The sequence below is a fragment of the Arachis hypogaea genome, chromosome 3 (genome assembly GCF_003086295.3).
Source record: "Arachis hypogaea cultivar Tifrunner chromosome 3, arahy.Tifrunner.gnm2.J5K5, whole genome shotgun sequence".
Classification (NCBI taxonomy): Eukaryota; Viridiplantae; Streptophyta; class Magnoliopsida; order Fabales; family Fabaceae; genus Arachis; species Arachis hypogaea.
Genome location: NC_092038.1, coordinates 20,392,071 through 20,417,013, shown reverse-complemented (window position 1 = coordinate 20,417,013; position 24,943 = coordinate 20,392,071). Strand labels below are relative to the sequence as shown.

Below are 24,943 nucleotides of genomic sequence, written 5' to 3'. Positions count from 1 at the left end.
GCCTTGTTGAGGCTTCTGTTGATCCTTCCATGAGAAATTTGGATGATTCCTCCATGAAGGATTATAGGTGTTTACATAGGATTCTCCCATGTAATTTACCTCTTCCATTGCAGAATTCTTAGGGTCATAAGCTTCTCCTTCAGAGGAGGCTTCTTTAGCACGGCCGGATGCAGCTTGCAATCTAGTCAGATTCTGAGAAATTATATTGACTTGCTGAGTCAATATTTTGTTCTGAGCCAATATGGCATTCAGAGTATCAATCTCAAGAACTCCTTTCTTCTGAGTCACCCCATTATTCACAGGATTTCTTTCAGAAGTGTACATGAACTGGTTATTTGCAACCATCTCAATGAGTTCCTAGGCTTCTGCAGGCATTTTCAGATGAAGAGATCCACCAACAGAGTGGTCCAATGACATCTTGGATAACTCAGACAGACCATCATAGAATATATATATGATGCTCCATTTTGGAAACATGTCAGAAGGACACCTTTTGGTTAATTGCTTGTATCTTTCCCAAGCTTCATAGAGGGATTCACCTTCCTTCTGTCTGAAGGTTTGAACATCCACTCTGAGCTTACTCATCTTTTGAGGTGGAAAGAATTTGGTCAAGAAAATATTGACCAGCTTGTCCCAAGAGTTCAGGCTTTCTCTAAGTTGTGAGTCCAACTATGTCCTAGCTCTGTCTCTCACAACAAAGGGAAAAACATAAGTCTGTAGACCTCAGGATCAATCCCGTTGGTCTTAACAGTATCACAAATTCGCAAGAATTTAGATAAGAACGGATGAGGATCTTCTGATGGAAGTCCATGAAACTTGCAGTTCTGCTGCATTAGAGAAACTAATTGAGGCTTAAGCTCAAAGTTGTTTGCTCCAATGGCAGGAATTGAGATGCTTCTTCCATAAAAGTTGGAAGTTGGTGCAGCATAGTCACCAAGCATCTTCCTTGCATCTCTGGCATTGTTGTTATTTTTGGCTGCCATGTCTTATTCTTTTTCAAAAATTTCTGTCAGGTCCTCTCCAGAGAGTTGTGCTTTAGCTTGTCTTAGCTTCCTCTTCAGAGTCCTTTCAGTTTCAGGATCGACTTCAACAAGAATATCTTTATCCTTGTTCCTGCTCATGTGAAAAAGAAGAGAACAGAAAAGAAGAGAAAACCTCTATGTCACAGTATAGAGATTCCTTTATGTGAGTAGAAGAAGAGAAGAAGAGAAGAATGAGGTAGAGAGAAAATAAAGAGAATTCGAACACAGAGAGGGAGAGAGGGTTCGAATTTTAAGAAGGAGAGAAGTGTTAGTAAATAAATAAATAAATAGAAAGAGATGAGAGAGAGGGAATTCAAATATTAAATAAAAGAAAAGGAAAAATATTTTTGTTTTTATTTTAAATATTAGTTAGTATTCGAAAATTAAGAAGGGAATAAAATAAAATTAGAGTTTAAAACAATTAGTTAATTAAAAAGATTTTTGAAAAGAGGAAGGTGATTTTCGAAAATGAGAAGTGAAAAAGTAGTTAGGTGGTTTTGAAAAAGATAAGAAATAGCAAGTTTTGAAAAGATAAGAAGTTAGACAAAGATTTTGAAATTAAAATTTGAAAAAGATGTGATTTGAAAAAGATTTGAAAAAGATTTTATTTTTAAAATTAAAATTGATGACTTGACTAACAAGAAACTAGAAGATATGATTCTAGAATTTAAAGATTGAATCTTTCTTAGCAAGAAAGTAATAAACTTAAAATTTTTGAATCAAAACATTAATTGTTAGCAAGGTTTTCGAAAATATGAAATAAAAATAAGAAGATTTTTGAAAATCAATTTTTAAAATTTTCGAAAAATATTGAGAAGAAAATGAAAAGATTTGATTTTTGAAAACGATTTGAAAAGATAAAAAAATTTTAAATTGAAATTTTGACTTGACAAATAAGAAACAACTAAAATTTTAAATTTTTTTGACTAAGTCAACCCAAAATTTTGAAATTTATAAGTAAGATAAGGAAAAGATTTTTTTTTATTTTTGAATTTTAATGAAGAAAGAGAAAAACAACAAAATAACTCAAGACATGAAAATTTAAGATCAAAACACATAATGCATGCAAGAACACTTTGAATGTCAAGATGAACACCAAGAACACTTTGAAGATCATGATGAATATCAAGAACTTATTTTTGAAAAATTTTTAAGAAAAGAAACACATGCAAGACACCAAACTTAGAAATTTTTAAACTTTTGACTCTAAAAATTCGAAAATACATATGAAAAACAAGAAAAGATACAAAACAAGAAAATCATAAGATCAAACAGAGACAATCATCAAGAACAACTTGAAGATCAAGAAGAACATATGCATGAGTTTTCGAAAAAAATGTTAGAAAAATACAAACATGCAATTGACACCAAACTTAAAATGTGACACTAGACTCAAACAAGAAACACAAAAATGTTTGATTCTATGAATTTATTAAATTTTTTTTTGAAAACTTTTCGAAAATTAGAAAAAAAATTGAAAGATTTTTGAAATTTTTTTAAAAATAGAACAAGAAGAAAATTACCTAATCTAAGCAATAAGATGAACCATCAGTTGTCCAAACTCGAACAATCCCCAGCAACGGCACCAAAAACTTGGTACACGAAATTGTGAGTTCACACTTTTCTCACAACTCTGCGCAGCTAACCAGCAAGTACATTGGATCGTCCAAGTAATACCTTACGTGAGTAAGGGACGATCTCACAGAGATTGTCGGCTTGAAACAAGCTATGGTCATCTTGTAAATCTCAGTCAGACGGATTCAAATGGTTATGAGGTTTTGATAGTTAAAAGAGAAATAAAACATAAAATAAAATAAAGTTACTTGTGTAGTTCCTTGGTAGGAATTTCAGATAAGCGTTTGGAGGTGCTTTGTTGCCTTTGAACTGCTGCTTTCCTATTGTCCTCATCCAATCATGCGTACTCCCTTCCATGGCAAGCTGTATGTTGGTGGATCACCATTGTCAATGGCTACCATCCGTCCTCTCAGTGAAAACATGTCCTCTACAGTTTCCTGCATGGCTAATTAGCTGTCAGTTCTCGATCGTGTCGGAATAAGATCCATTGATCCTTTTGCACACTGTCACTGCGCCCAACTGTCACGAGTTTGAAGCTCGTCACAGTCATCCCATCCCGGATCCTACTCGGAATACCACAGACAAGGTTTAGACTTTTCGAATCTTAAGAATGCTGCCAATTGATTCTAGCTTATACCACGAAGGTTCTAACGTCACAGATTCGAATGCTCTGTTGTCAGGAGAGGTAATTCAGATCCATGGGTCAGAGACCAAAGAGAGTATACTCCAGCTGTCGTCCAATGACTACATTGAACACCATGTAGACCACTTTGTGGTTGTCAGGCACGCGGATCTTGGCTAAGCGAGTAACGAAGATTAGGTGATTGTTACGGGTCATCCCTTCATTCTGACTTAACTGAATTAAGTACGAGAGTATATCTTGGAGGAGAAGTAGGCGTGAATTGAATAGAAAAATAATAGTACTTGCATTAATACTCGAGGAACAGCAGAGCTTCTCACCTTAATCTATGAGGTGTAGAAATTCCACCGTTGAAAATACATAAGAACAAAAGGTCTAGGCATGCCCGAATGGCCAGCCTCCCAAATGGTATAAGAATTCGAAATAGGGTTCAAAGACCTGATCTAAGGATCAAAGAATGGTCCAAAGATGTGAATACAATAGTAAAAAGTGCTATTTATACTAAACTATTAAACTAGGTTTACAAAAAATGAGTAGATAGTGCAGAAATCCACTTCCGGGCCCACTTGGTGTGTGTTTGGGCTGAGCATCGAAGCTTTCACGTGTATAGGCTCTTCTTGGAGTTTAAACGCCAGTTTTGGTGCCTGTATGGGCGTTTAACTCCAGCTTTGGTGTCAGTTTGGGCTATCAAATCTCGGACAAAGTATGAACTATTATATATTGTTGAAAAGCCCAAGATGTCTACTTTTCAATGCAATTGAGAGCGTGCTCTAGAAAATCCACTTCAAGTGCAGAGAGGTTAGAATCCAACAGCATCTACAGTCCTTTCTTAGCCTCTGAATCAGATTTTTGCTCAGGTCCCTCAATTTTAGCCAGAAAATACTTGAAATCATAGAAAAATACACAAACTCATATTAAAATCCAAAAATGTGATTTTTTCATAAAAACTAATAAAAATATACTAAAAAGTAACTAAAATATACTAGAAATTATGTAAAAACAATGACAAAAAACGTATAAATTATCCGCTCATCAGTATCAAAGATTGAGTCACTGTGTTCCTAAAATTGCATCTTCAGTACTTAACTTCTGTAATCTTTCTTCAATTCGTATGAATAAAAGTGATATTAATCCTTTATTTCTATGCAAGTCTTGTTGTATGTCTAAAATGCATTCATTACCTTTTAAATCTGATCATTTTTAATTCATTCATCCATTATAAATTATTTTAATTTTCTTTCACACTAACTATTTTAGCAAGTGGTCTACTTTACGGACTAATTACTCATATTTAATATTTATTGACTAAATGGAAGGATTAAGCATTGTTGTCATGTAATGAGTCAATATATTAGTCAAATTACAATTACTTTCATCTATCTATTGATGAAACATTGCCAATATATCAATATAATCAAGGAATTTTCTAACGATAATGTTCTTAGCGATGCCTTCTTCTCCATTCAGCTTTTGGTATGCTGATTTGAGATCGAAAGAGCCGTTAGACGAAGGGTTCCAGGCAATTTGGTGTTCTTGCTTCCAAAGGGAGGGCGGGGAAATAGGCAAAATCTTCTGGATATCTCATCAGGAAGCCAAGTAGCGAGCCTATCATAATCCCAGCTATCTGAAATAGTTAAAAAATCCATAAGTTTGTCTTTCAAATTAATAGGCATACAAACCTGATTAGCATATGGCGCAAGAGAGCCAATATTTGGCACCCAATTATTATTCCAAAAATTAATTTTGGAACCATCCTCAATACGCCAAATGTAGTTTTGCTGGACATTATCCCAAGACTTGCGTATGCCCTTCCAAAGATTTGATTCATTCCTCCTCCTTTCTACCTTAGGAATAATATCGGTACCACAACCATATTTAGAGTGAAGGGTTCTGGTCCACAGAAAGTCTCTTTTTTCAATAAGACCCCATCCAACTTTAGTCATGAAGGCATAATTTATTTTTCCCGAGTGGCAAATCCCGAGTCCTCCCAGTTTTTTTGGGGAGCAGACTTTGTCCCAGTTAATAAGATGAATTTTCCTGAAGTTTTCTGAATCCCCCCAAAGAAATTTTCTGCATTTACGATCAATCAAATTACAAGTAAATGAAGGAAGTAAAGTAGATTGCATAGTATAATAAGGAATAGAAGATAGAACAGATTTCACCAAGGTACCTCTCCATGCCAGGAAAACAAAGGATGCTTTTCAGCAATTTAGTCTGGAGTTGATTTTGTTGATAATATCACCATAAGTATTATTAGAGACTTTTGAGTGAAGGAGAGGGACACCCAAATACTTTCCAAGGTTATCAGTTCTGGAAAAATGAAGAAAGTTACTGATTTCAGATCTGACATTGTGGCCCACATTTCTAGAGAAGAAAATTCTAGTTTTCTCTTGGTTTATTTTTTTACCAGAGCTAACACAAAAAGCTTCCAAGCACCTATTGATAATATCGGCTTGATCTAAATTTGCTTCTGTAAAGAGAATGAGGTTATCAGCGAAGCAGAGATGAGAAATATTAGGAACATCCCATGCTGAACAGCTGCGCCGATGAGCTGAGACAAGCGCTCAATGCATAAAACAAAGATATACGAGAAAATGGGACCACCTTGCTGAATTCCTCTAGTAGGCGTGAATTTGTCTAACTCTTCTCCATTCCATAAAACTCTTATCTTAGCAGAGGAAATGCAACAATAAATCAAATGAATAATATGTTGAGGCAGCCCAACGTCGGAGAGAGTATCGTAGATAAAGCTCCACTTGAGTCTATCATAGGCTTTTTCAAGGTCAATTTTGATAGCCATCCACCCTTTCGACCCCTTTTTGCTTCTCATAGAATGAATAATCTCCTGGGTAATAAACATATTATCCGTACTGTGCCTCCCAGTTACAAAACTGCACTGAGTGGAAGCAACTAATTTTTCCATGACTTTTCTTAGCCGATTAGCAAGAATTTTGGTAACAACTTTGTAGGATACGTTGCAAAGGCTAATAGGGTTGCTTGAGGCTCGTCACCTGCTCTGTTTTTGGAATAAGAGTAATAAGGGTCTCATTTAATTCCTCAATTTTTTCAGGATTAGCAAAAATTTGGTTCACTAAAGAGCACAGGTTAGGACCAAGATGATCCCACTGGCTTTGGTAGAAGATAGCCTGGAGACCATCCCTACCCGGATACTTAAATCTCCCAATATGAAAGATAGCTTCCTTAATATCCAGCTCAAAAATGTTCCTGCCAACACTATACAAATCCTTTGCATTAAGCTGAGGAAAGGCATTATTAAGGACAAAAGGGTGATCGGGAAGAGAATCATTATATAGATCAGCATAAAATGAAAAAGCCATATTTTCTATAGCATTATTATCAGTTATAAGGCTACCGCTAGGGTCAAGGAGAGATGTCACCTTGTTTTTTTCGACGTTTAATCATAGTTGACCCATGAAAGAATTTTGTGTTGCGATCTCCGAATTCAATCCATTTACACCTGGATTTTTGGTACCAGAGAAGTTCCTCCTAATTGAGCACATTTTCATATTCTTTCCAGAGATCAATTTGGAGCTTCTCAAGAAATTGATTACTGCCTTGAGAAAGACTTGAAGTTATACCATTCAGTCGTCTGAGAAGAGTTCTTTTTATTTTAAAAATATCCCCAAAAACATCATAATTCTAATTTTCTAGAGAATTTTTTAAGCTTATTATACCATCAGACCAAGAATCCTGCACCTTCCAAGAATTTTCAACCGATCTGTGAAACTCAGGGTGAGAAATCCAAGCAGCAACAAAACAGAAAGGTCTTCTGTGTCTATTGTAAGAGGCTTCAGTAGAGAGTTGGAGGAAGATGGTCGTGTGGTCAGACCTGAAATTAGGTAAATGCTTAAAGCTAGCTTCGGGGAAAGCCAGCTGCCAGTCAAGGTTACACAGACCACGATCCAATCTCTCGACTAAATCACCTCTTTTCCAAATAAAAGGCCAGTCCATATAACCTAAATCCACCAATCCACAATCAGAAATGCAACTTTGAAAGTCTGAGCAAGCTTCAGAATTAGCACTATGAGTACTCCCTTGTCTTTCATAGTCATGAAGAAGAGCATTAAAATCTCCTAAGATGCACCAAGGAAGATTGATATTGGCTGCCAGGGAATGGAGTGAAATCCAAAGGGATCTTCTATTCGGGCGTTGTGGGCTGCCATAAATAGCAGAGAGGAGCCAGGTAGCAGCATTATTACTGGTAGGCCTAAGATGAACAATATGCTGATTATGTTCTAAAATATCAACTTTCCATGAACCTGAGTCCCATAAGCACTAAATTCCTCCCGAATGACCATTAGCTTCCACAATAAAGGAATTATCAAATCCAATTTTGTCATGAACAGTAGCCCCACGCGAACCACTTATATGAGTTTCAAGAAGAATAAATTTGCATTATACTCTCTTCTAATATCTCTAATAAGAGTAGAAAAAGTTTTCCCTCCATCACCTCTACAATTCCAACTTATAATATTCATCACAAAACAAACAGAGAAGGGGGAATCACCAAGGATGAAAATCACGCCGAGGCTTGAGCCTGGGGTCTCGATTCGGACTTATCCCAGGAGTCAGCCCCATTATTGGGGTTCTTCCATACAATGAGAGAATTGACATCGTCTGGAGGTCTCCCAACGCTTGCCCCTGACTCGTACCCTAACTCCATTGGCTTTGAAGAGGAACCAGTAGAAGGAGAAGCAATCATAGGGTTAGAACGAATCGCATAGTCTTCAAATTGAATCTTTACCTTTTATGCAGCAACATCAGTTTCGTATTGCTCCCACCCTAACCGATGCATGTAATTCATAACGACACCCTCCATAGCTTCAACTTCAGGATCTTTAGATTTAGGGGCAGGAGAGGGAACGTTCTTAGGAGTTGCCACCGAAGAGGAGGATGGCTTGGTAGTGGCTTTGGGGATGGGCTTCACTAATTTCTCATTTTGGGCTGGCCCCACTTTATTAAATAAAGGTTTCTTGCCCATTTGGGAATTTTTGCCAGCACCTTGCTTTAGAACTTTTTTTTAATGGGCTGAAAATTTGCTTTCTCTTTTTGGGCCTTATTAGGAGAAGCCCAATTATTGGTAATACTTGAAGATTTGGCTTCTGGATGTGGTTCACCCTCCAACGTGATTAGTGCACTTTCTTCATGCAAAGCATTGAATCTTGACCCATGTTCCTTTCCCTGGTTATCTTCCTCATTAATAGACCTATGATTATAGAAAGAATCATGTCATTGATTACTTCCAAGATTATTCGGATTATTATTGCCATTTTTCCCTTCTAAGTGATCGTTTGACCATCATTCACGGCCCGAAACAAAGAGGATCTTGGTTATTGCTTGAAATTCTTTGATTGCGGGAATCATGAGACTTTCCATTTTGGTCCGCGAAATCAATGTGATTCTGATTATCAGAGTTGATATTCTCCTCTTATCCATCAACATTAACTTGGCTCGCCGGTTCTTCCACCGGAGCCTCATTACAATGATCTGACCGGTGGCCATATTTTTCACAAGAGAAGCAGATTTGATGCAGACCTTCATATTCAATATTTAGGACCTCACCAAAGACAGAAATTTTGGGAACTAACTACTTTCTCAGATCAATCTCGATCACATATGCGTGCAAAATAACCTCTAGAATGAATCGATGTAGTGCGATCGATCTTAAGCATGTGGCCAATAGTTGAACCCACTCTCCAAAAAAATCTATGGTTATAGAGTTCGATCGGAAGGTTGGGAATACGAATCCAAATAACAACTTTTCTGACTTCTTTCTCAGAAGATAAAAAGAAGGGTCTCCAACGTTGGACAATAAGATAGTGACCGGCAATCATCCAAGGCTTCCATTAGGGCATGATTATAGTCACCTTCATCTGCAAAATGAACTAAAAAATAGTCACGATCCATGTCGATAACATTAATCTTACCTTTTTTAGCCCAATCGCGTTGGAGGCGTTGCTCCATGAATCTAAGCCTACTCATTTTCCTAGAACTTTGACCATGAGAGCAGCACGCCAAGGTTTACACCATTCATCGAATTCATCTTTGGATATTGAAATTTTGGGACATGGATCAAATGGCTTTTCCACTTGATCATCATTCTCAGCAGTCTTGTACCACTTGTCTTTCGGGTTTGGTTCATCTTCATCGATGGGATTAGCAACAAGGTCGTCATCCTTGACACTAGGTCCGGCAGGTTTGAGAAGAGACTCCTTGTAAGACACTTTGGTTATCATAGGAGTATCTCCATTCTGATGGTTAATATCCATTTCATCACTAGGTCGATTAAGATCAACATGATTTCTTGTTTTGACTTTCTTTGTACTTTGTTGAACTAAATCTTCCTCTTCACGAGAAATCCTACCAGAGCTCTCCAACATTTCGTTGAACTACATAAGTGCATGTAAGTTTATAACTTTTTGTATTTTTGACAAAACTATAATAATATAATCTATTGACAATGTTCCATTAAACATGCCAATTTGTTTTATTAGATTTTTTATTTTATTGTTAACAATAAATAAATTAATAATTTTTTAGTTTTGTTTCACAATTTTAATTTAAAGTGCGAAGATGATTTTTTTATGGATATTTCAATATCTCAATTGTAGTTTTAAAAATAAAATTTGGAAACAATAAAAAATATATGAAGTGTCAGAAACAAAATTAAAGACAAAAATTTAAAAAATAAATAAGAACAAATAAAAAGTAAAAAAATTTTAATTAAAAATAAAAAATACAAATATTTTAGTAAATTTTAAAAAAATTATTTAAAATTCTCAATTTTACTTTATAATACTATTGAATTTGGGAATAATATTTTTAAATTTTTAAATATTTTTTAAAAAAGATGGATCTGATTATAGTATTTGTTTAAAATAATCACTAATTGAACATTATTAAAGGCTGCTTCAATTTTCAAACTAGGATCAATTAACTAATTAAATAACTGTCTCATCAAATTGTGATCAACTAATTATTTCTGTATTTTGTCTTGATATTTCATTTTTATCGTCAATAATTGCCACTTACACTCATTGAAGTATAATTATCAAATTCGGTCTAATTTAGTTGGTCGGACTGAAAACTTGATCATTAATTCGGGTTAAATCATTATTTGAATTAGTTAAACAATTAACTTGATTAAACTTAGTCAAACCTAATAAAATTTAGTTAAACTTATTTAAAATTAATTTAAATTGATCCAGTCAAACACAATTAAAATAAAAAAATATTATTTTTATACATAATTTTTGTATTAACTAATATATTTTTTATTTTTTAGATTGTTACTTTTATTTTTTTCTATAAATACTTAAAGAGTATAATAAATATGAATTTATAAATACTTGAAGAGGATAATAATTATAAATTAATTGATGAGTTATTAAAATTAAAAAATAACAATTAATTGAATACAAAATGAAACTAAAGAAAAAAGACATTTATCATGGACAAATAATAATATAAAATTTTATATAATTATTTAATTACGACCGAATCAACTTGTGATCCACTGAATCAATAATTCAATGACTCAATTGTTTAATCGGTTCAATAAATTTTCTTATATTACATTAATATAATATAAAATAATGATTGAAATGTAAATAATATAGCACAAATTAACAACAATATTACATTCTATTTATTTATTTAAATAATTAACTAAATAATAATATTTTTGTCTAACACGTAGTGAGTGAGAAGATCAATTAGTATTATAGAGTACATAAGCGGATTGTTGCATGCACAAGACGAGATTGAAACTCCAACACTTACTTAACTACTCGACCAACGCAAGTTAGTTAATTTTAATCCACAAAAAATTACATTTTTTCGCCATATTATAATGTTTTTAACAATTCTTTTTTCGCTACGTACGATTTTCATATGGAGTCTTTTTTTACACAATTTTAATTCCAACAAAATGAAAAAAAAAAAACAAAAAATAACACCGCAGCTAGCAAATTTTCATAGTCCATTTGTATTTCTTATACTATACCATTTTTGTGCATTTCAGACATTACTGCCATTTCCAAATTTTTGAGCCTCTATATTTCTGCTATTAGGGGTACATATATAATTTGTGTTTTTCATTTATACTATATGTAATTTGATATAGTATATTGTAGGTTAAAATTCTTTTCCATGCAAATTTTTTTAATATTAAACACAATTACTCAAAATCTATTACATTTGTTTTTGTTACTTAGATTATTTCATTATCAATAATAGGCTTACTATTATAATTATTTTTTAGTGAGAGTAAACAAATATTTTTAAAAGGAATTTTTCATTCTCTTTAACAATGAGAAGAACTTATTTTTCTCCCTCTCTTAATCACTTCTGGTTCATCAAATCATGATCAACATCACAGCTTGAACAACTTAGGGCATGATATTTTCTTCATGGTGCGGTAAGTGTGTAGAGCAACCAAGCTGTGAATCAAATTAAAAAAAAAAGTTGTGAATTGAGATCCAATCCAATTTCGCCATTTTTTTCTTATCCCTAATTTTTCTTTCGACATTTTCTTTCCCCCCATTCTTACCTCTTCCTTCAAACTCATCCAATAGAGTTTGATGAGAGGCTATTTCGCAAGATTCTTTCTTGATGAATATAGCTGTTCCGATTAACGAGTTGGAAGGAAGAAGATATGAATCCTTATTATTCTGTGATTCATTGATTTCTCAAAATGACGAACATGGTAAACAGATCCTCCCATTGTAGAGGTCGTGGAGCTACATTAGCTTCCTCTCATAGTAACAAGTAAGGCCACACAGAAGATGTATGCTATAAGAAGCATGGGTTCTCCTCCCATTTCTATCAACGGCAGCAACATAACACCACCATCAATCACGTGATCACTGAGGGGCATGATAATATACTCAATGACATCAAATTTTGACTAATTCGATTCAGACTTCCACTCCACGTAAAACCATTGCATTACATTTTAATGTGAGAATTATAAGTATTATCACTCTAAAATCTGCACTATGGGTCATTGATTCTGGTGCAACAGATCATGTGACTTTTGACTTAAAAGATTTTGCAAGTTTTCAAAATATTGCTCCAATCAATGTAATATTGTCAAATGGGACAAAAACTGTTAGCACCATTATTGGCACAATCACATTCTCTAAAAAAATTTTTTCTCAAAAATGTTTTATACATTCCTTCTTTTGATTTTAAACTGATCTCTGTGTTAAAGTTAACCTCAAACTTACATTGTCAACTGTTAATCAACGATAAGTATTGTGAGATAGAAAATCGATCCACATCAAACATGATTGGCATTGCTAAGTGTATAGAAGGGTTATATACAATGAGTAGAGAATCAGAATTCTCTTACTTTTCCCCTCTTCCAACAAAGCAAGCTTCATTAGCGGCAACTACAACTACTACTCATCCCACTACACCTTCACACAGTGAGCACAGCAACATTTGGCATCTTAGATTAGGACACATACCCATGCATTAATTGATTTTTCTAAAGAAGTATTATCCTTTTATAGATTGTATTGCTTCAAAACTTCCTTGTGATTCATGTTATTTTGCAAAACAAAAGAAATTATCTTTTAATCTTAGTACAATTGAAATAAAAGATTGTTTTGACTTAGTTCATATGGATATCTGGGGTCCTATTTCTGTCCTTTCCAATGAAGTACATAGGTATTTTTTACTGTAGTGGATGGCAAGATCAGATTTACTTGGATTTTTTTTATGAAAACCAAATCTGAAGCATCACAATTAGTTATTAATTTTATAAATTTTATCAGAGTATAATTTAAAAACAAGTCAAGTGTATAAGGACTGACAATGGGCCATAGTTCACTTTAAAATCCTTTTTTGTATCAACTGGAATTTTATACCAAACTTCTTGTGTAGAAACACCAGAGCAATACGCAATTACTCACGCCATTTACCTAATTAATAGGCAACCCAACACTAATCTGGATAATGCTAGTCTTTACAAACTTTTGTATGGTAACTTACCTGACCTTTCATATTTAAAAGTATTTGATTCTTTTGCATATGCCTCCACATTAACAAATTCAAGAACAAAATTAGACCCAAGAGCCAGAAAAATAGCTTTTCTCAGTTTTAAATTAGGAACAAAGGGTTTTCAACTTATTGATTTAAAATCAAAGGAAATTTTCATATCTAGAAATGTAACTTTTTATGAAACTCATTTTCCATTTTTACATTCCACTAGCACTGACATTTTTGTGATACCCACTCGTACTCCACAATGCATTGATCTTTTTCAAATGAACATTTCTCAAGGTCAATGCACTCACCAATTTCTTCTCATACCATTGCACCCATTACCACACCACATACTAACAATGCACCTGCATCACACTCTGATATCACACATGACTGCATTACTAGAAAATCTGAAAGAGTTAAGAAACCGCCTGCTTATTTGAAGGACTATCATTGTATGACAACCCAAACAGCTCACTCTAGCAACTTTGCCAACTCTAACTCTTTATACCCTATCTCACAACAGTTGTCATGTGATAAACTAACCCTAAAATATAAGTCACTTTCTCTAGCCATCACCTCAAATCAAGAACCTAGCACTTATGAGGAAGCGGCTGCACATGAATGTTGGAGAAAGGCAATACAAGATGAATTGACAGCTTTAGATCAGAACAGAACTTGGTGTCTCACTAAACTCCCAAAGACAAGAAGGCTGTGGGTTACAAATGGGTTTTTCGAATAAAATTCAATCCCGATGGCACCATAGAGAGGTACAAAGCGAGGCTAGTTGCAAAAGGATTCACTCAAGTGCAAGGAGTAGATTATGGTGATACTTTTAGTCCAGTTGTCAAAATGACTACCCTACGAATAATGTTAGCATTAGCAGCGGCAAAGAAATGACATTTAAAATAATTGGACATCAACACTGCCTTCTTTCATGGAGATTTGGATAAGGAAGTTTATATGAAGATACCTCCTGGTTTGGCTGTGTCACAACTAGGTTTGGTTTGTAAATTGCAAAAGTCTCCATATGGGCTTAAGCAAGCAAGCACGTAATGGAATATTAAACTCACTCAGACTCTTGTGGATGCTGGTTATAAGCGGTTTTTTTATGATCATTCACTCTTTATCAACAAACAATTTGAAAGCTTCACTGCCATTCTAGTATATGTTGATGACTTGGTTTTAACTGGAAATGACATTGGCGAAATCAATTCCATCAAGTAAAATTTGGATGACAAATTCAAAATAAAGGATGTTGGTGATCTCAAATACTTCTTGGGAATGGAAGTAGTACGCTCTAACTCTGGAATTCACATTTATCAGTGGAAGTACACTATGGACCTTCTCAAGAATTTTGGTTATCTAGATTGCAAGCCTTTCTCTACCCCATTTGATTATAGTCAGAAACTCTCAAAGGAATCAGGTACTATTTTAACAGACAACACTATTTACAAACAGCTCATCGGCCGACTCCTTTACCTCACAAACACTAGACCCGATATCTCTTATGTTGTGGGACGTTTGAGCCAATTTTTGGACTATGCAACTACTTCTCACCTATAGGCTGCTTTTCACGTACTCCGATATTTAAAAAGCCGACATGCAACTGATCTCTTCTTCTCCTCTACTTCTAATCTGCATCTCACTAGATTTGCCGATGCTGAATGGGCTACCTGTGCCGATACTCGTCACTCCGTTTTCGGTTATTGCTTCATACTTGAGAACTCTCTCATTAGCTGTAAGAGTAAGAAGCAAACCACAGTTGCCAAGTCCTCTGCAGAAGTTGAATATAGGTCTCTTTCTGTTGCCACTTGTGAAGCTAGTTGGTTATCTTTCTTAACGGATTTCATTGGTTTGCCGCTTCAAAAATCTATCACTCTATTCTGTGACAACCAGTCAGTCATTCACATTGCCAATAATACTATCTTTCATGAAAGAACCAAACACATTGAAGTGGACTGCCACATTGTTCGTGAAAAGCATTTATCTGGTCTCATTCATCTTATGTCAGTTTGTTCCAAAGATCAACTTGCTGATTTTCTTATCAAAACTCTGCCACCGAGTCCTTTTCTTACTAATGTTTTCAATCTAGAATTGTTAGATTTACACAATTCTAGCTTGCGGGAGGGTGTTACCTAGATTATTTCTTTATCAACAATAGGCTTATCATTGTAATTATTTTTTAGTGAGAATACATAAAGAGTATATAATATATAAGGTGTAATAACTCAACAAATATTTTTAAAGAGAATTTTTTATTCTCTTTAACAATGAGAAGAACTTATTTTTCTCCTTCTCTCAATCTCTTCTGATTCATCAAATCATCAACATTACAGTTTGAATAGTTTAGGACATAAGATTTTATTCAGTTTTTGATTTACGGTAAGAAATAAGAAAATTTGAAAGAAAATAGGAAATGAATGGAGACAATATTAATGGTACATTTGGGGATAATAAGAGTGGAGTAGGTGATAAGAGTGGCTTTAGCACGCAATACTATATATAAGTTGAAAAAATCGATAGTAGTTATATATGTGCTGTTTTAGAACCTGATTTTTAATATATCCGTAACATGATTGAACTGAAAAATATAATTATTCTTTGCTCTTTTATTCATGTGTTCTGTTGTTTCTTCTTGCAAATCCAATTTGGTTATGTAATTTGTAAACTTGTTTTGATCTTGAGTGCTTTTATCTCATATATATATATATATATATATATATAGTTAATTAGTTAGTTAATTAGATCAGATAAAACAGACATATATCTATGATAAAGAATATGAAATTGTTATTCATGTGTAATTATAAAATTTTAATTTTTTATTGACTTAAGTCCTTTATAATAATTTTGATATAATTATTCATTCTTATAGTGAAGATCGATGTTACATATAAAAACCAATGAACAACCTAGTTTGAAAGATATATTGAAGGATATTCAAATATGCACTGCAACTTGGAAGAAAGGTTATTGGGATGCTAATTGTTTGGTGGAAGGCTTGAATTTATGGGCTCAGAGTTGTTTAGTAGGGCGGTATAATAGTTCATGGTCTGTCTTTTGCTTTAGCTTTTTAGTTTGTTTTTTTTAGTAGTTGTTATTTAATTTTGGGTCTTGGTTTTCATGATGTTTGAGTGTTTGCATTGTATGCTGCTGCACCTCTTCTTGTTTTTTATTTTGTTGTGCTGGTTGTTATAAGTAGAAACTCAGGTGCAGTCGATTTTATGTGAAGTTGATAGTTGAGGGTTGTTAAATGAAAATTTAGTCAAATTATTTAACCGTTTTCAGTTATCAACTTCACGTGAAGTAGTCGACTGCACCTAAATTTCCACCTTGTTATAAGTTGTGCCCTCGCATCCTTTGGAACTCTCTGAAATTTTAACAGTGAAAAATTATATATAATTATCTTTATTTATTAATTAAAAATGGTTAAATAATTTAATATATTTAATTAAATTATTATTTAATGGCTTTCAACTGTTAATTTTAAAGTATGTGAATATTTATTATTTTAATTATAAAAAATAATTTTTTAATATATTTATTGTCTATACTTTTATTTTTATTATCTTTTAACTTTCAACGAAAAAACCACAAAAATTTATTCAAAACGAAATATATTCATAAATTTTGTTGAAGAATGAAGAGTCGCAATGATTTGAAGGTTTTCATACTTACATATTACATCAACTACAAAAAATGTTATATATAGGTATTTGATAATATTTATGTAAATATATTTTTTGCTTTGGCGTGTTCTATTGTTTAGACAAAATTAATATGAAAAATATTAGAAACCTAAGTTAATATATATTAGTTATTTTTTTCCAGGAAAACTGTGTCAACGAATTCCATTGACTTATACATACCATTGAGTCGTACAATATAAGGTGTGGCTTTGAATCACACAGCTTCCATACTAGTTCTTTAATAAAAATCTTTTGCTATTAGCTTTAATAGTCTTTATATAATTTATCATTTTGAATAAATTAATCATATCTTTGATATATGGGTCAACACATAAAATAATAGATTGGTTAAGAAAGGTAGAAAACTCAAAGATGTCCTCCCGTCACGATTAAGAAATGTAGATGATCTCATGGGCCGGTGAATGGGCCCACATCCTTCCATCAACCAGTCAATCTTTGTTCCAAGATATGTATATTAATTACAAATACCAAAAAAATGTATATTAATTACAATAATTAATGTGAAAAGTTGTTATTTACTTTTGTCCTTATTACTCAATCAAATCATCGTTTAAGACTTAAAAAATTGAGACAATTCGTTATTCCCTATTTGGTGGGATTCCTAATGGACACCATCAAACTAGAACTATATTCTTCATTCGTATATTATATTTGGAGATAGGATTTTTAAAAAATAATTTATAATTATCAAGGAATTATAATTTAAATAATATAATTTTTTATTTTTATTTAAAAATCTCGAATTCGAATCTCACTTTTAATTTAAAAAAAATTATAATTGATGTAAGATAAGAATGGTAGAGCTCAACATTGCTGATCATCAATTATATAATAGTACTAATTTATTATCATTCTGTTAATTAAGAGGTTTAGAATTCAAGTTTTACTTTAAACATGAAAACATGTCTTTACTCTTTATCTAGCAATAGATACTTTTCTTTATCTTCGAGCTTCGCGAATAACTGAATATGGTGCTGCTAGGTTAATTTTACTTGAAATCTCATACTTTATTTTGTAGAAGGGTATGTTTGACATGCCATTAATGTAAGGAAGTAATTTTCTTTTTATTTTTCACAGTATCTCTTGGTCTAATAAGATAATGATTAATTTGTTACTAGAGTCTGATATAGGGAGAGAGACGAGTGAATGCCTCGGCTCCTCCAACTTAAAAAAGATAGTAATAAGATACTAAGTGTGATTTAATTTTTTAAAAGATATATTTAGTATAAATAAAAGTATAATTCAACCTAAATATTAAAAATTTTTAATATTTAAAAAATAAATAATAATATTAAAATTTTTTGAAAAAAATATTATTATTAATATTTTTTAGTTAAATAAAATTTTTTAAATTTCATAAAATAGATTTTTTTATGATTATTTTTCTTAATTTGTTTGGTATTAATTTTTTCTATTTCAAATATTATAACTAAGATATCTTTTTTATTTATGAATATTGTAAAAAATAACTCAGAAGCAAAATAGAAGATTAATTTCTTGCTAATTGTCTTTTAATTACATTGAGAAAAAAATTATTGAAAAATTTGACACAGATTTTATTATCAATAAATTTTATGATACAAAGAATCGACCACTTCCTTAGTAAACAATACATATATATTTTTTATACTTTAAAATATATTCTCTATTAATATATTTTTGTAATACATCTTATATTATATATTTTTTGCACATTTTTTAATATTATATATATTATTGGTCCCTGGTAATATATTTGGTTCCATTTCTATTTGTCATGAATTTGAATTCTATTTAAAAATTTATTATTGGCCAATGTATTACTACACAAGCCAAAATTCAAAATTTCGAAAACAACAATGTTAGAGAACCAACTCTATATAAGCCAAGAATCAGCCAACTGGTAAACCATAGGCACCGGTGACTTTAACCGGATGTTGCTACTGATAGGCACACGGATGTTTCTTTTTCTTGTGAATTGGATGGTTTTGGATATGATTTCTATGTTTCATGTGTTACGCATTAATAAAACATAATTAATTATATGGAACCAACTAATGAATGATCAAAGCATCTGTTTCGTGATTCTCTCCTATCACTAGCGTATCTTTCCTCATGTTTTGAACATGGTCAACAATAATTTAAAAAACAAATTAAATTATAAATTAATAAAACTAATTATAATTAATTATGTTATTCCATTCTTGACTGATTATTAGTTGGTTCCATATACTTTTCCTTTCGAAAATTAATTAAGTGAACAAGTGAAATAACTACTCTATTGGCACAAATTAATTGCAAGAAAGTAAATCTTAAATCTAGTTAATTTGAAATCTTAATTATGTTTGGTTCACAAACTAGAGAGTTTCTTCCTACCATTTTTTTGGTTATAAGTTTCTCTCATATTTTATCCGCGCTAATGGATCTCATTCACATCACCTCTTGAAGTCAGTCGTGCAGTATACAAAATTAGATGAATATAATGAAATCAAATTCTAGATCAAATCATTAATTAAAAAAAAATCAACTTAGTAGAGATGGTCAAATGTCAATAAAATGGGAAAGCAATGGAGTCATTTATTTATTTATTTCATCCAACTCAACTGTCCTCTTAAATAAAGTGAAGCCATGTTGCTAATTTGATAAATGATTATGTGGTCAAGCAAAGTGCCATTGCTTACAAGAAATTCTCAGGATCCTAAAATAATACTGTATTCTTACCTTCTTGGTATGTAAGTTTCTTGAAGTCAAAGATTATCTTCATTCTTCACCGAAGGTTTTAAATCTTAAATTAGATATATAGATATACTTGGTGCAAGTGTATAAGGTTACATTACATCACACTATTAATGCTTGCATGTCAATATGTCATATTAGTTCTTCATTATCTTTATCTATAACCGCATTTAGTTTGACAACTTAAATTTTCCTTTTGGTAATATTGGATCATTTGAATAATTGATATTATTTTTTAATGATCTTGAGTATGGTTGGAAATGAATCAAATTAAGTTGGGCAAAAATTTAATTTGGCTCATAAAAAACTTACCACTTAGTTTAAATAATATGAATATAATCTATAATTCTATATAAATAAATTATAATTTTTTTTTTCTAAAGATAGGAATAGAATTCGAATTCGAAATCTCTAAATGAGAATGGAGAGATTATGTCATTTGAATTATAGTTCGTTAGCATAATTATAATTTATATATAAAAAAATTATCTATTATACATATTGTTTATCTATTAATTATAATTTATATTGTCTATCAAAATTATATATAAAATTATGGGTTAAATACGATTTTGGTCTCTAAAGTATAGGCCAAAATTTTTTTTTGTCCCCAACCTTTTTTTGCATACAAAATTGTCCCTAAGGTTTAAAACCAAATTTTAAAATCGTCCTTTTTATTAAATATTAAAATTTTGGACCAAATTACCTATAACAAAAAAAATTATAAAATAAAAAAAAGAAAAAAAATAAGAGAAAGAGAGTATTTCTAGTCCTGCGAAAGGGGAAGGAAAGAAGAAGGGAAAAGGGAAGAAGAAGAAGAAGAAGTTGTCCACAATTCACCTCTGTCTCCACTTTCGTCGCCACCTCCGTACAATTTTCGTCCCTAAAGTAAAGATGATTTTAATACCAAGTTAAAGTTTAGGGATGCTTTTGTATGCAAAACAAGGTTCGAGACGAAAAAATTTTCAGTTTATACATTAAGGATCAAAATCACACTTAACCCTAAAATTATGTGTATGTAAAATTATATATTATTACTATAAATTAAAAGTATAAAATTTATAATATATTATTTAATATAAATAATATAATAAGTACTATATAATTGAGTAAGCTTACGAGTCAATGAGTCAAGTTTACCAAAATTTAAATTTGACTCGTTTAATATATGAGCTCAAATCTAGGTTCAAACTTAGCTTACAAGTTCATGAATTTAGCTAATTGAGCTGTTAACTAGTCGAATTCAAGTTAGCTCACGAATTAGTTTGACTTACTTTCAGTTTTAGTCTTGAGTTAGAATTTTGCAAATTAAAAAAATTAGAGAAAAGGCAATCATAATTTATTATATCAAATCATTAAATTTTGATAATAAAATTTAAAATAATGCTACACATTAAAATTTTTTTGTTAATTAAATCTAACTAAATTGGTATAATATAATAAAAATCAGTTATGACTAGTATTATTTTAAATTTTATTGTTTAATTTAATTGGACTTAATTTATAAAAAAAAACTTGAATGTATAGCATTTCGGGTGCCTATACAAAATATACAAGATCCTTTTAGTTAAAAAATAGTCACAACTCACATGTTTGTGTTGTTATGATTAGTGGAATACATTTGACAAATCTTGTGTTCAATGAGAATCTCAACTTTTTATTACTTCATTTTGGATGCTTAAATGTTAATTATAGCTTATGTCAGGACAAATTTAAAGCTTAATGGTCGTCCATAAACAAAGCATAAAAACTTCCAATAACATGTATTAAAATTCTACATGGTTCTTGATTTGTTAATGACTAGAACTATAAAGGATACATTACATTATACCAGTTCAAACTTCAAACTACAAGAAGCATGAAAATGTACATCAATTATAAAATTAAGTAGTAATATTATACAATCACACCCTTGGAGCTGAAAAATAAATAGCTCATAATGGGTTGGACCATTGGAGAAGGAAATCACAAAAACGTCTCCTTCAACCTTGGTCATGCTAAACTACAACTACTACATAAATAAAAGGCAACAAATGATGTGATTAAAAAATAGAAAAATAGGAAAATGAAAATTACCACTAGGGACAAGGGTATATAACTATAAGGCGCATAAGTCATAAAGTATGAACCATGCATATGCTGAAAGGCCTATAAAAATATGCAGCCTTTATTACAGCAGAAATTTTTCAGGTAGTGAAAAATTATGCTTCAAGGATCCGAGATTCACAGGTCGTTTTATGAAATATCTGCAACCAGTGAGAAAATAGAATAGAAGTTTGGTGGGTTTTGGTGATCAAATTTTTCACTAATATGTGAAAGGTGTAGAAGTTTGGAAACCAAGGCAGAATTATTATCTGATAAGAAGGATCTTCAAGAGATGAATAAGACCCACAATTTTGATCACTGAAAAGTAGAACCAAACTTTGGAGTGAAGTTTCAATCTTGATCCTTCCAGAAGAAGGGTCTAACAGGGCAAGAAGAAGAGGAAGAAGAACCTGGTTTTCTGTTATTATCTCCTTCTATTGTTCTATGAGCTTCAGGATCATCATCGTCATTGAATTCTTGCTGATTGTGATTCATAAATGGAATTTGTGATTGAAACAGAAGATTGTTGTTTGAGTCCAAATCATCCCACACAGGACTACCAGGACCCCAAGCTGCAGGAATTGCATTAAACCAAGCAGCCATTTCCCCCCAAACCAACTCCTGAGACTGCGGAGCTCCTGAATCATTATCAGCATTGTCATCAATCATTGAAGCCGGAGGCAATGGTGGCGCTGGCGGCGGCGGCATGCTCGCAGAGTTCAAATCCTGCTGCATAGTGATGTCTTCTTCTGGCTCCGGCTCTGGCTCTGGCTGCTCTGCCTCTGGTACCTTTGATGCCGAAGCAGAAGAAGAAGAAGAATCTTGTGCCATTTTTGTTGATTGATCTTTGTCCTTGTTGAGAAAGAGCTCAGGGAAATTTAGCCTAGCATTCTCCCCTCTAAGCTTGAAGGCCTCGCGGTCATAGGCCATGGCGGCGTCCTCAGCCGTGTCGAATGTCCCAAGCCATAGGCGAGTCCTATTGCGAGGGAGGCGAATCTCTGCTACCCATTTCCCCCAATGGCGCTGCCTCACACCTCTATAGAGCTTTGTAGCATTCAATGGCACCGGAGGTGAAGGCGAAAACAATGGCCTTCCATCAGGCCCTATTCTGTTGTTCATCATGGCCATGGCTCTCCCTCTTGGACTTAGATTCAGTGTGTCACTCCAATACTGAAGATTTTGAAGGTGTTGTTGGTGTTGAGACCCAAAAGATATCATGTTTTGATGTAATGGTAATTGTGATGGCTGAATTTGTGGTGGTGGTGGATGGAAGAGAGGCATGTTTGTGGTTCCAAATTGGTGTGGGAATTGCATTGCTTGATTCTGAGTTTGAGAGCCTTCAAATGCAAAAGGGAACACTATTCTTGAAGAAGAAGAAGAAGAAGAAGAAGAAGAGAAAGGAGGTTCTTGTTGTTTTAAAAATGATGATGATGGTGATGGTGGTGATTGATTAATCTTCTTATGAGGCCTATTTGACATGGAAGCTTCATCAAAAACTGGCTTCCATTGCCGCCTCTCAACGCCTTTTCCCTTATCTATCATCATCATCTCCAAATCTTGTTGGCTTCCACTTTCAGCAATTACCCTTTGATGATGAGAATCTTCAACAACAGCACCCTTTGTGGATTTACCACTGTTCCTTGCAGCAGAAGCAGCCATGATCACACCAACAATTGAAATCTTCAATAATCTTTCAAGCTCCCTCCTCCTCTCTCAGAAGCTCCACCAAGAACTTTCTTGTTTTACAACAAATAGAACAGAGATATATTGAGAAGGGTACAGTGTGAATAAATATATGAATCAAAATGAAAGCGAAACACAAAAAGGAAGTGGATTTTGGAAATCAGAATCAGATATGGTCAAAGAATATAAGGAAAAAACAATGGAAAAGAAAAGATTGAATTTTGAAATCTGGGTTCTGATTTGCAAGCTTGATCCGATCAAAATCAAAAACAGAATCGGATGCCAAAAATCGTCTTCACTTTGAATTGACCCATTTCTCAATACTCTGTTCTTTCTTATTTTGTGTACACCGCAAGAAAGCGCAGAACCAAGGGAGAGAAGAGAGAGAGAGAAGCGTGAATCAAAAGAGAAGCAAAGTTATGAGTTACGTGTATGTGTTTGTGTGTTTTCTTCTTTTCTGCAATGATAGTATTTGGGGAAGTGAAGGTGGAAGGAAAGCAGGGGAAGAATATGCAAGGAAAAGGGTGGGAGAGTGAGTGGGGTTTATATAAGACCGGAAAAAATCAATAGAATTCATTGGTTGGTTTTGGACTTACACTTTTATTTAGTATGGAAGTTTAGTCTAAGGGTGAAAACTCATGTGAAGTGGGTTTCACGTGAAATTAATATTTAAGAGTCGTTAGATGAAAATTTAGTCAAATTAGTCAAATTATCTAAAGTATCAATTTCACGTGAAGTCGACTGCAATTGAGTTTCCACCTAGTTTATGTTCTATAAATAAAAAAACATATGTACAAAGAGTTTAATTTTAATTTACTGATAATATAAAATTTATACAATTATATTTTTTATGGTTATTCACACAATAAATATAAAAGATAATTATTTTTGTTGATATTACGTAATTAAATATACCTGTAAAATGTTTACACCGACAATATATCAAAACTAAAGTCATATATAAATTTAGAAGGTTGAGTTGATTGATTTTAGATGTTACTAGAACAATGAAAAGGTATCGTGTATTATGTTATTTATACCATTGATTAGTTTTCTCTGTTTTTCTTTTTTCTTTTAATATTATTTCTTCTAAACTTATAGATAACATTTATATAAATAAAAAAAATCGTTCGTTAATCAATCAATATATAAAAATCTGTATTTAATATTCATGAAAATGTTTCATTAAAATGTTGTAAAATAATTTAATTATTCTGTTACGATAGATTTGATTATTTTGTTATGAAAAAGTTTAACTATTCTAATAACTTGTCATTTTATTAAAAAAATATGTGAAACATGTATACATATACAGTAATTTATTTAGTAATTAATTTTTTATATTCATTGAGTATTTTATTATTAAACTTTTATAATAAATGAAACATATGTTTAATAAAAAATTTCAAAACAAATATTTATAGTTTTCACTTTCCTTTTAATAAGTTTGGATGCATGTAGTATTTTACTCAATGTTTATTTGAAATTCAATACTT

At 32.3% G+C, this 24,943-nt stretch overlaps 2 protein-coding genes and 1 non-coding gene across 3 annotated transcripts; 1 reads left to right on the top strand and 2 right to left on the bottom strand.

Moving 5' to 3' along the window:
* The first annotated feature begins 475 nt into the window (after positions 1–475).
* Positions 476–579, top strand: LOC112793525 (small nucleolar RNA R71). The gene has a single exon (XR_003198211.1). It is a non-coding gene; the product is annotated as a small nucleolar RNA R71 (small nucleolar RNA).
* Positions 580–4,700: 4,121 nt separating this feature from the next.
* On the bottom strand, positions 4,701–7,960 carry LOC140183317 (uncharacterized). Its single transcript, XM_072231578.1, has 5 exons — positions 7,782–7,960; positions 6,933–7,465; positions 6,249–6,580; positions 5,760–5,905; positions 4,701–5,307 (listed from the first exon to the last, which is right to left on the bottom strand). Exons 1-5 carry the CDS (start codon positions 7,958–7,960, stop codon positions 4,701–4,703), a joined length of 1,797 nt encoding a protein of 598 aa, XP_072087679.1.
* Positions 7,961–21,430: 13,470 nt separating this feature from the next.
* On the bottom strand, positions 21,431–24,017 carry LOC112789768 (uncharacterized). Its single transcript, XM_025831812.3, has one exon. The coding sequence runs from the start codon at positions 23,421–23,423 to the stop codon at positions 22,116–22,118; it is 1,308 nt and encodes a 435-aa protein (XP_025687597.1). The 5' UTR covers positions 23,424–24,017; the 3' UTR covers positions 21,431–22,115.
* Between the last annotated feature and the right edge of the window lie 926 nt (positions 24,018–24,943).